This window comes from Lactuca sativa, chromosome 3 (genome assembly GCF_002870075.4).
Source record: "Lactuca sativa cultivar Salinas chromosome 3, Lsat_Salinas_v11, whole genome shotgun sequence".
NCBI classification, from domain to species: Eukaryota; Viridiplantae; Streptophyta; class Magnoliopsida; order Asterales; family Asteraceae; genus Lactuca; species Lactuca sativa.
Genome location: NC_056625.2, coordinates 407,893 through 419,672, shown reverse-complemented (window position 1 = coordinate 419,672; position 11,780 = coordinate 407,893). Strand labels below are relative to the sequence as shown.

Genomic DNA, 11,780 nt, shown 5'->3' with positions numbered 1-11,780 from the left:
TTCTTCTAACCATAAGGATCATTTATGTAGTTTTGTCTTATATTTTCTTTTATTTTCATCCTCAATGGAAGGACCCAAAAAAGTCGATCTCTCAAATTAGAGTCAGCCTACACACGTTTCAGTACAAGTTTTATACATATATTACAAACCAAGAGAAGAGCGAGCAACAAGTTCACTAAGCCGCTCATCCTTCATTTCTAGTAAATTACATGAATGGTCCTTATGGTTTTGGATAATTTGCACGTTTGATCGCTAACATATTTTTTTAACTCAGAAGCTCTCTACTGTTTGTTTTTGTTATGTATCTGGTCCCTACAATTTGTTTTTGTTACTTGCTTGGTCACTGTCTTACCTAAAAGACTATTATTTAAATAAGAAAAAATAGTAGGATAGGTAAGATAAGGTAGTGAGATGAGGTTGGAGGTGTGTTTATTTAAATAAATTAAAAACTCAAGGGCAAAATATTTTTTTTAGGTAAGACAGAAACCAAGCGCATAATAATTGTGTTAAAAAAACAAGTTAGGAACCAAACATACAAATTACTTTAAACCATAGGGACCATTCATCTGACTTACTCCACATTTTTTTAGGTGACTTCACTAAACCTATGCTCCGTGTAAAGTGACTCCATGCTCCATAAAGAAATGTGAAAAACTTACACGTGCAGCTCGAATCTTCAGTAAACAGTGTAAAAAAAAATCACTAAGTTCGAATAGATTTTCGCGAAATCAGTTAATTTTTGTTATAAATAAATTAGACTTAAGAGAAGTGAGTGAAGAAGCTTCTGTCTAATCCGTGGCTATCAACAATCAAAGCATCTCTTAAAATTTGGAAGACCTTCACACCCAATCCCTTTCTTTGTCTTTTCTTTTATCTCTTGTCGTCTCTTCTATTTCCCTTCAATCTTCGGTAGGCCTGCCCCAATCCCACCACTCTTTTTTTATTATTATTATTCATAAATTCATCTCTCCTTATCTCTTTCCCATAACCCTCTGTTTTTGTTTTAAAGATTTCTTGAAATTCTCTCATTCTCTTCCATCCCAATACAAATTTCATCGAATTTCTTCAATAAAATCCTGTTTTGATCTTCAAATCGACATTCTTCAAAACCCTAAACTGATGTTCTCTTCTTCCTAAACATATTTCAAAACGGTCGATCTCATATTTAATGGCTTGAAAAGAGGAATAGAGAGCAAGAAGCAGACTCCATAAGCCTTTCAATTTTGATTTCAGGAATCAATTAGGACATTACCATATTTCGAGGTCAGAACTCATCTTTGTATTCTTCAGTTTCTGTTTTTGGTTTTTACTTAATAATATTTCCTTTGAATTTATCACCTGTTTAAACACATGTATATATATGAAACAGAGCATGACTCTCAGTCGTGTCTCATATTCACAAGTTACTGTACATGTGTTTTGGATTAATTTTACTGCCTGAATTAAATATTCTTCATCTTTTGTAGTGGTTTTAAAAATTTATATGAATGAGTCTTAGTGTGACTCGGTACCTTCTGCAATTTAAGTTGTACTGTGTGTATTGATTTTTAATTTTGAAAACTATTTTAGTTTTCAACAGTGTATTAATTATTTTATCTTATTTATATTTTTAAGAGGTTATAAATTGTTAGTAATACTTTTAAAAGGTTACAAACAATGATTAACTTTTGGGGATTAATTAAATGCATTTACATATCTAGAACAAAATAGACATATATATCATCGGCTTGATATTAAAGAAGAAAATCAATTCTATTCTATCTCTATAATAATAGAGAACGCCATTGCTACAATACAACTAATATTTTCTAAATATAGCTATGAAGAATTTAAAATTAAAAAAGAACGAATAAACAAAAACACAATTGATATACGTAACGTTATGAATTACGACGAAAGAATAATGACCTCAAATGATTCTAAACATATAAAACTTCGATAATCGGTTCCAACAATATTAAAAGCATATTATTATTTTATATTATTAAAGCACATCAAGAAAAATTAAAATAAGAAATTATCATCGCAAATACATCACGTTAAAAATGAAGTAGATATAGTTCAATTTCTCATTGTCACCATCTCCTTTGATATATATATATATATATATATATATATATATATATATATATATATATATATATATATATATATATATATATATATATATATATATATATATACACACGGAAGAGTTGTATAGAAAATAAATGATTAATACAACACATATTTAAACCAATGAAAACATAACAGCATATCAATTTAGGGTAACTACATAAATAACTTCCCAAATATATTATTTGTGAATAAAGAAATGGACACGTATCATTTGATTATTGGTTCCGACATATGCTATTATAGCTATTTGTTTTCCATAGAACTCATTCATATATATATATATATATATATATATATATATATATATATATATATATATATATATATATATATATATATATATATATATATATATATATATATATATATATATATATATATATATATGATTGACACCCATCACTATTATTGAATTTGTTTCCAGACCAGAGCAACCTGCATGGCCAATAATGGAGGTCGCCAGCTGATAAGGGACATGGACACTCATCTTCCACTAGAATGACCGGAGTACCCTCGCACATTCTCTAAAATGTCAAAACAGCCCCTACTACGTTCATCCCGCCAAATTACATCTGTTTTGCTCTTCTTATTCGTATTCTCCTTCGCCTGCATTTTTTTCCGGCCAGTATTCTGCTCCTCTTTGTCTGTTGAAGTCCATGCGCTACTTGATTTCAAGAAGCAGTTAAAAGACCCTTTGAATTACTTGGATTCATGGAAGATCACGGAATCTCCGTGTCAATTTTACGGGGTTTCGTGTGACAATCAAACGGGTCGGGTGGTGGAGATTTCGTTGAACTACAAATCTCTCTCTGGAAAAATTTCACCGGCGCTTGGGGCTCTTGAGAGCCTGAAATCTCTGGTGATTCCTTCGAATTATATCCACGGCGAGCTGCCGGCCGCCCTCGTCAACTGCAATGATCTCCGCGTTTTGAATGTGACTGCAAATAATATTACCGGTGTTTTACCGGATCTTTCGAATCTTCAAAAGCTGGAGATTCTGGATGTTTCCGATAACTATTTCACCGGAGATTTCCCCACGTGGGTCGGAAGTATGACAGAACTATCAGCACTTAGCCTCAATGATAATAACTTTGAAGAGGGTGGTATACCGGAAAATATTGGGAATTTGAAGAACTTAAGATTGCTTAATCTCGGCGGGATCCAGTTAATTGGAGTAATTCCAAAATCTATATTTGATCTGAAAGAATTGGAAACACTAGATCTTTCGAGTAACAAAATATCGGGCAACTTTCCGGTGGAAATCACGAAGCTGCTAAACCTCCGGAAAATAGAGCTTTTCGGGAATCAATTTACCGGAGTAATTCCACGGGAGTTTGCCGAGTTAAACCTGTTGCAAGAATTCGATGTTTCCATGAACCAGATGCACGGCGAATTGCCTACCGAAATCGGGAATATGAAGAATTTGACGGTTTTTCAATGTTTTATGAATCATTTCTCTGGGGAACTACCTCCGGGATTCGGGGATATGCAACATTTGAAAGGATTCTCCATCTACCGGAACAATTTCACCGGAAAGTTCCCCGTAAATTTTGCAAAGCTTGCTCCTTTGGTTAATATTGACATATCTGAGAATAAATTCTCCGGCGAGTTTCCGAAGTTGTTATGTGGCTCTGGTAAACTGGAGAAGTTGTTAGCTCTTGGAAATGATTTTTCCGGCGAATTCCCTGTAGATTACGCTGAATGCAAATCTTTGGTGAGGCTGAGAGTCAATCAGAATCAATTATCTGGCAAAATCCCAGATGGAGTGTGGGGTTTACCTTCTCTAGATTTGGTGGATCTGAGCGATAACAATTTTAGTGGAGAAATTTCGGCGTCCGTCGGATTTTCCACCAGCTTGACTCAATTGCTACTTTATAACAACGATTTTTCAGGTACAATCCCACCGGAAATCGGGAAACTGACTCGCCTTGAGAAGCTGGATTTGTCTAACAACAAGTTTTCCGGCCAAATCCCATCCGAAATCAAGAATGTAAAGCAGTTATCATACTTGCATCTTGAGACCAACTTCTTTTCCGGTTCAATTCCTGCCGAATTGGGTCAATGTGAAAACCTAATCGACTTAAATCTTGCATGGAATTTCCTCACCGGAAAAATCCCCGACAGTTTGGCACATATTTCATCGCTAAATGCTCTTAACGTGTCACGAAACCTACTAACAGGCGTAATCCCCGACAACCTCAACCGTTTAAGATTTAGCTCCATTGATTTTTCATTCAATCATTTGTCAGGAAGAGTTCCTTCCGATCTGTTAAACATGGCAGGAGATGATGCTTTCGCTGGAAACAAAGCACTCTGCGTCGATGAAAATTCGAATTCCAATTCCGCGAAACCGAGACCCAATTTTGGATTGGACATTTGTGACGAGAAACATCAGCCTCGCGAAATCAACAAAAGCAAACTACTTATGTTCTGTATGATACTGTTTGGTCTGATCGTACTTCTAGGAGGGTTGATGTATGCAAGTTACAAAAATTATAAGATCCATCGTGAAAAACTTGACGCCAAAAACAGGTTGGATGATGAGAAAGGATCGGGGAATCCAAAGTGGAAACTAGAAAACTTCCATCAAATCGAGTTTGATGCTGACGAACTGTGTGATTTGGATGAAGAAAACTTGATTGGAGTTGGAGGTACCGGAAAAGTGTACCGGGTCGAATCCAAAAAATCCGGGCTAACGGTTGCAGTGAAGCAGATTTGGAAGGGAAACAAGGTACAAGTGATGACAGCAGAAATCGGGATCCTTGGAAAGATCCGACATAGGAATATATTAAAACTTTACGCCTCTTTGATTAAAGGGGGTTCCAACTTTTTGGTTTTTGAACATATGGTCAACGGGAACCTATACGAGGCGTTGGGTCGGGTCGGGAAGAACTTGGTTTGGGTTCAAAGGTATAAGATTGCATTCGGGGCTGCAAAAGGGATTGCTTACCTACACCATGATTGTACTCCAGCCATTATACATCGAGATATCAAATCCAGCAACATTTTGCTTGATAAAGATTTTGAGCCCAAGATTGCTGATTTTGGGGTCGCCAGGGTTGCTGACCAGGAACTCTTGGGGTCGGACTCCAATTGCTTTGTGGGCACACATGGTTACATCGCTCCTGGTGAGTTTTTCTTTTCTTTCCAAATGTTATACAATGTTAATTAGACTCTATATCAAATCTTCTCTCCTAATTATTAATTATTTTTTTCAGAGACAATCTAAGAGTACTCCAAATACTTATATATATAGCTAATATTCACCATTTTGGTATTTTATTGTAGAATTGGCTTACACACTCAAAGTGACGGAAAAGAGCGATGTGTACAGTTTCGGAGTGGTGTTGCTGGAACTCGTGACTGGAAGAAGGGCAATAGAGGAGGAATATGGAGAAGGGAAAGACATAGTCTATTGGGTGCTGTCTAGCCTTAACGACCACGAAAACATCCTTAAACTTGTGGATACCAGGTTAATTTGTGGTGGCGAGACAGAGGAAGTAGCGGATAAAAACGACGACATTATGCAGGTGTTGAGAATCGGTTTGCTTTGTACAACGAAGCTCCCAAATCTAAGGCCGAGCATGAGAGAGGTTGTGAAGATGCTGGCGGATGCGGAACCCAATGCTTTGAGATCGATAGCTGATGATCATCGTGAAAAGTTTGGAAAAGTTTTCTTCTCTTGAAACTGAAACCCTTACCTCCAGGAGTTTTGACTTGTGATGCACCAACTCTTTTTTAATGTATGTTTATAGATAGTAAGTATTATATATATAGTTTTGAGCTTGTATAATTGAATTAAAACCAATCATAATATTGGTATTTTTATATAGTTTTTGAGCTTGTATAATTGAATTCAAACCAATCATAAGATTGGTGTGGTGTTTGTAATGATATTCGGATGTATTTATAATAACGTGGGTTTCATGTACATCGACCTCATGGAACTCATGTTTCTAACAAAGCGTGAACGAAACAAGATGTATACAATTAAGATTTGCTTACAAAAACAGCAAATGTGTTGTTAAAGATTGAGATTATACCTAAATCATAATTGGTGGTATTTTTTTTTTTTTTGGAAAAAAACTAAACAAAGGTTGATTTCACTCATACTTGACAATGGACATGCATACCATCCCAAAGGCTAAATAACGGGTCATGGGCACATCTATGTGTTGATCGTCCTTGACCATTCTCGAAAAAATCTGTTTTTTTTACGGAGGTTTGGTCCTTTTTCGGATCAGTTCGGACGTTTTTTGAGCCGGTCTTTTTACAGTATAGTCTTTTTTTTATGTCATCTTTTTAAGACTGGAACCGGTCGGTCTTTGTCGATCCGGTCTCATAGTCTTTGCGCTCGTATTTTTTGATATATATATATATATATATATATATATATATATATATATATATATATATATATATATATATATATATATATATATTGTTCAGGTTTTTCTGTTAACAAATGTATCATTAACATCAAAATGATAAATTGAGATTTAATAAAAACTAGTGAAGATTCCCCGCTTTGCGGAGGTTGAAAGCCATCGAGTGTTTGCTAAGGGATGTTAAGTTGAATCTTCTATAAACCAATAAACCTATAAAATCTACACATTTGTCAAAATGACATTTGTGACCCATTCACCGAGTTGACTCGCCTAACTACCACTGTAAGAACATGAACAAAATGAAGGACAGATGAAGACACATATTTTCCATTAATTACCGTTGAAATATCACATCATAATGAAACTATCTTTTTTGTTTAGCACATAGGAATGGAATGGTGCATTCTTCAGAAAATGCAATTCCTTTTTCGATGTTGAATTTCATTTCATTCCTTTGTGATCCATTACGTCACAGCAAATAAAACATAAGTTTTTTTTTTGGTAATGAGTATAAAACATTTAAGCTCCTAAAATAAATTTACTACATATTTACGAAAAAAATAATAAAAATAAAATTTATAAAAGTAAAATAAAATAACTATCATTTTCTTCATCATCAATAACTTTCTCCTCGGTTTTTGTTGTTCCTCTTCTTCTTCTTCATCTGGTTGGCTGGTTCTGAGTAAGGATTCACAAACCTGCATAATCACAAAAAATGCTCACTTTTTTTCAATATCTAGAACATTGATCTGCCACAAGGAACTAACCATTTGATCTTTTTTCTCTTCAACAGCTTTCATTATCTATTGTTCTTTCCCTTCTGAATGGTTCAACTTCTTCGGGTCTTCTTATATTTGTATCAAAGACACATCACCTGTATACACACGAAAAAACACTTACTATATTAAATTTAAATGTTATTTATTTTTTAATTTTTAATAATAATGATGGAATTAAATTAAATGATTGGACCTGAAGCGGCTGAAACTTGTGACTTCATTTGGTGTTCTTTGTCTCTTACCCATTCGGCTATAAATTGGACCTCCATATAACTTTTATCTTTTCCAAGTTCTCTTGCAGCTTGTCTTGTGTATATGTAGCCAATTGTATGTAACATAGCCTCACTAAAAGCTGAAATTTTATCACAAAGCTTGATCATTAATGCAAAAAAAGTTAACAAAACAACTCTTTTAGAGGAATATATAGAAGGGTAATTTAGGAATTTAGAATTTTGACAGGTGATTTTCTGGAACAATATCATCTTATCGGCCGAAACCAAAAAAGGAAAAACGAATAAAGACGGACAGATTATAAAAAAAAAGAAAAAAAAATTGTAGACCAAAAAAACCTCCGATCCAATGTTACAGTATCTTTTCCAAAACACTTGACACCTGTATTCATCTAAAATTCACAACCATTTGCAATCGAAATGCATATAGAAACAAAAAAGTAACAAAAAACAACACAGGAATTGGTAATGTGAGATGTAAATCAGGTACCACTTGAAGTTCAGGGTGGAAATTTTTCTTGGACAACTCCTCTGTGCTAATTGCAACTATTCATCATAAGCAATAAAAAGTCCAAATTCAAACACTTGTAGTTGGGATAAGAATTGTTCAAAGTACACGTCAATTGCTGGAATGACCATAATTAGCACAATTGACAATCCCTAAAGCAAAATGAGAATTTCAACACTGTTTAAATTCTAAAGTCCAACTTATTTTAATCTAAATCAAAACAACAATTTTAACTTTCAAATAATCAAAAAGAAAGACAAGATTCATAACCCAAGTAGTAGTTTAACTATCACAAAAGAAACTGTGGAAGAAAAAACCTTCTCCCTTCAATCCATTAACGAAATATGGTGGGTTAACCATAAAAATTACCAAAATATAGCGGTTTTTATGTATTTTCCCACATATTAATTATAATTTTGTACTATTTTAATCTTGTTTATTGTGTAATCACAATGGTTTCAAATAAGTGGAAAAGTGTATGATTTTGGAACTATACAAATAAGCAACACAACAATTTGATGATTCCAACTGAAAAGAGTAGGTATTGATGAAGAAATCAATCATATTTCAAATTTATTTAGGAGTTTTGATAGCTTTAATGGATACCTTATTCATCTTCCAATAACCGTAAAACAAAGTCAGCTTCTATCTCAAAAGCTAATTGGCTCAGACATTTCATCGAACACCTCATAGGCATGTTTCCTGTCCAAAACCAATATCCTTGCCGTGTTTGATAAACTTGTATAATCCCAGATACATTTGTCAAAATCATTACACAAACAACAAAAGAATAAGAAGCAATACTCGAAGAATTTATGAACGCACCAGATTTTTATTTTTGCTTCAACAGTTTGTTTTAGCTTGTTGCGTCGTCTGAAAGTTGCGCCTTCTGAAGGGGTTAAACGACAGGAGGAATGGGTAAGATGTGATTATAAAACAAAGAACTAACATAAAAATGATATATATATATATATATATATATATATATATATATATATATATATATATATATATATATATATATATATATATATATATATATATATATATATATATATATATATATATATATATATATATATATATATATATATATATTGTACGAAAACATAAACTCATAATTTTCCAACATCAACATTTCATTTATATATGAAACAGTTGGTTTTCATCATACATATTACACAGAAATCCTCACTACAATAACTCTCAGCTCTCTGATGAACAGCAAGAACACGATCAAAAGAATACAAACTGAAGCTGTAATACAAACCCTAAAACTAGAGAGAGCTATCTTTTGTGTGTGAGAGTGAATCAATCGTCTGAACTACGGAAATGAAGAGAAATCAACTTTTTTTACACCGGAGCAAACCTGGATCCGGATTAAACAACCCGCGAAGTAAACTCTCCTGCAATATCAGAAAATACCACAACACCCTTCAACAATTGAATAAATAATACATAAAGACCATTTTTCATATAAATGACAAGTTTGTATTATATAACCTTTTAACACCCTCTCTCAAACTTGTCATTTTATACAAATTTATTTACCAGAAAATCAGTTTTCCTATGAGGCCTAGTAACAGTTAGATAAATCAGTTTTCCTATGAGTTTCTGGAACTCTGTTATATTAGTTATAAGATCAGTATTATCATCACAATCTTTGTTAAACACAAAATTAACTTCCAAAGGAGTTTTAACAGGTTTACATCCCAGTATACCAAATTCATTCAACAACTCCAAACAGTATTTCCTTTGATTTAGACATACACCATTACTAGTAGATAGAACTTCAATTCCCAGAAAATATTTCAACAACCCTAGATCTTTAATTCTAAACTGAGACTTAAGAAATGATTTTACATTTTCAATTTCTACACAACTGTTACCTGTTAAAATTATATCATCCACATATACTAACAAAATAACAATGGTGTTATTTTTTGAACGAACAAATAAAGAATAATCATTTACACTTTGAACAAAACCAACAACTGACAAAGATGAGCAAAGTTTCTCATTCCACTTTCGTGGAGCTTGTTTTAAACCATACAAAGACTTAACCAGTTTACAAACTCTACTATCATCTTTAGTATGATATCCTTCAGGCAATGTCATATACACATCTTCAACCAAGTCACCATATAAAAAAGCATTATTAACATCCAATTGATAGAGATGCCATGAATTATTAACAGCAACACAAATCACAATCCTAACAGTAAGAATTTTAGCAACAGGAGAAAAAGTTTCTTCATAATCTATTCCTTCTCTTTGATTATAACCTTTTGCAACTAATCTAGCTTTATATCTCTTAATCTCACCATTAGATTTGTATTTAATTTTATAAATCCACCGACAACCAATAGGCTTTCTGTTTTTTTGGAAGATCAACAATATCACAAGTATGATTCCTATATAAGGCTTCCATTTCCTCATTCATAGCTTTGATCCAATTTGGATCAGTAGAAGCTTCAGAATAAGTACTAGGTTCAAATGTTTTATTAAGATTAGAAACAAAGCATTTACTATCATTAGCTAACAAAGAATAATTCGCAGACTTTTCTAACCCATATTTGTGTGAACTTTCTACAACAAAGTCATTAAATCTTGTTGGTAAACGAACATTTCTACCAGATCGAGTAGTACCTAATAAGTGATCATCAGAAAGGTTATTTTGTTCTAAGAAACTATCCTCAGACACAATAGATGAACTAGGAACATCTACAACATTCTGTTGCACATGTGCCTTGTCACTTTGGTTGCTGACCTCATCATTAGAGGTCCCATCCAAGTTATGATCTGCTTCATTGCCTTCAGAATGAAGGGTTATTCCTAATTAAATCACCTAAATCATTTTTTTCTTAAATAAAACTAGACAACTGAGGGTCATCATAGGAAAATGGGTCACTTGGATTATTAAAATCAGTAGTTTTATCACCAGAAAAAGAATTAAGCTTGAATGGAAAGACTGATTCATAAAACTTGACATCCCTGGAAATAAAAACCAAATTTGTATCAACACTGAAAATCTTATAACCTTTTTGTTCCAAGGAATATCCAAGTAAAACACATTTTTCAGCATGTTCAGAAAATTTATCAAAGTTATTCAGTTTAGTTGCAAAGCAAAGACATCCAAAAATACGAAGTTTATCAAAGCTAGGAACAGATTTATAAATGAGTTCATAAGGAGAGGCTCCATTTAAGACAAAAGTGGGAGTTCTATTTATCAAAAAAATAGCAGTTAAAATAGAATCACCCCAATAAGTCAAAGGCAAACCTGACTGAAACATTAATGACCTAGCTACATTCACAATATGTCGATGTTTTCTTTCAACCACCCCATTTTGTTGAGGTGTATGAACACAAGATGTTTGATGAATAACACCCTTATTTTCAAAAAAAAATTTCATGTTATGATTTAAAAACTCTGTTCCATTATCAGACCTAACCTTTTTAATTTTAACTTCAGATTGATTCAATAAAAGATTAAAGAAAGTAGTAACACAAGAAAAAACTTCACTTTTAGACTTAAGCAAATAAACCCAAGTTGCCCTAGTGAAATCATCCACTATAGTAAGAAAGAACTTAAACCTTTCTGAAGTGATCACTCTATAAGGACCCCAGACATCTAAGTGAATATGTTCACCTAAACAAGAAGTGACATGCTGACTAGTGGGAAAAGAATCCCTTGTTTGTTTAGCCTTATGGCAAACATCACAAGGAGGTAAAGATTCATTTTCAAATTTAAGATGAG

The 11,780-nt window shown here is 33.1% G+C and overlaps 1 protein-coding gene and 1 long non-coding RNA gene across 5 annotated transcripts; one reads left to right on the top strand and one right to left on the bottom strand.

Moving 5' to 3' along the window:
* Window positions 1–854: 854 nt before the first annotated feature.
* Window positions 855–6,049, top strand: LOC111892901 (receptor protein-tyrosine kinase CEPR2). Its single transcript, XM_023888981.3, has 3 exons — window positions 855–1,263; window positions 2,543–5,246; window positions 5,407–6,049. Exons 2-3 carry the CDS (start codon window positions 2,648–2,650, stop codon window positions 5,802–5,804), a joined length of 2,997 nt encoding a protein of 998 aa, XP_023744749.1. The 5' UTR covers window positions 855–1,263; window positions 2,543–2,647; the 3' UTR covers window positions 5,805–6,049.
* A 926-nt stretch (window positions 6,050–6,975) lies between these two features.
* LOC111892868 (uncharacterized) lies at window positions 6,976–8,981 on the bottom strand. Of its 4 annotated transcripts, none has more exons than XR_006188936.2 (6): window positions 8,849–8,968; window positions 8,630–8,725; window positions 8,006–8,175; window positions 7,479–7,637; window positions 7,274–7,380; window positions 6,976–7,204 (listed from the first exon to the last, which is right to left on the bottom strand). It is a non-coding gene; the product is annotated as an uncharacterized LOC111892868 (long non-coding RNA). The 4 variants fall into 4 exon arrangements; XR_006188934.2 differs by having other exon boundaries at window positions 8,006–8,061; XR_002850703.3 differs by lacking the exon at window positions 8,006–8,175 and having other exon boundaries at window positions 8,630–8,761; window positions 8,849–8,981.
* Window positions 8,982–11,780: the final 2,799 nt, after the last annotated feature.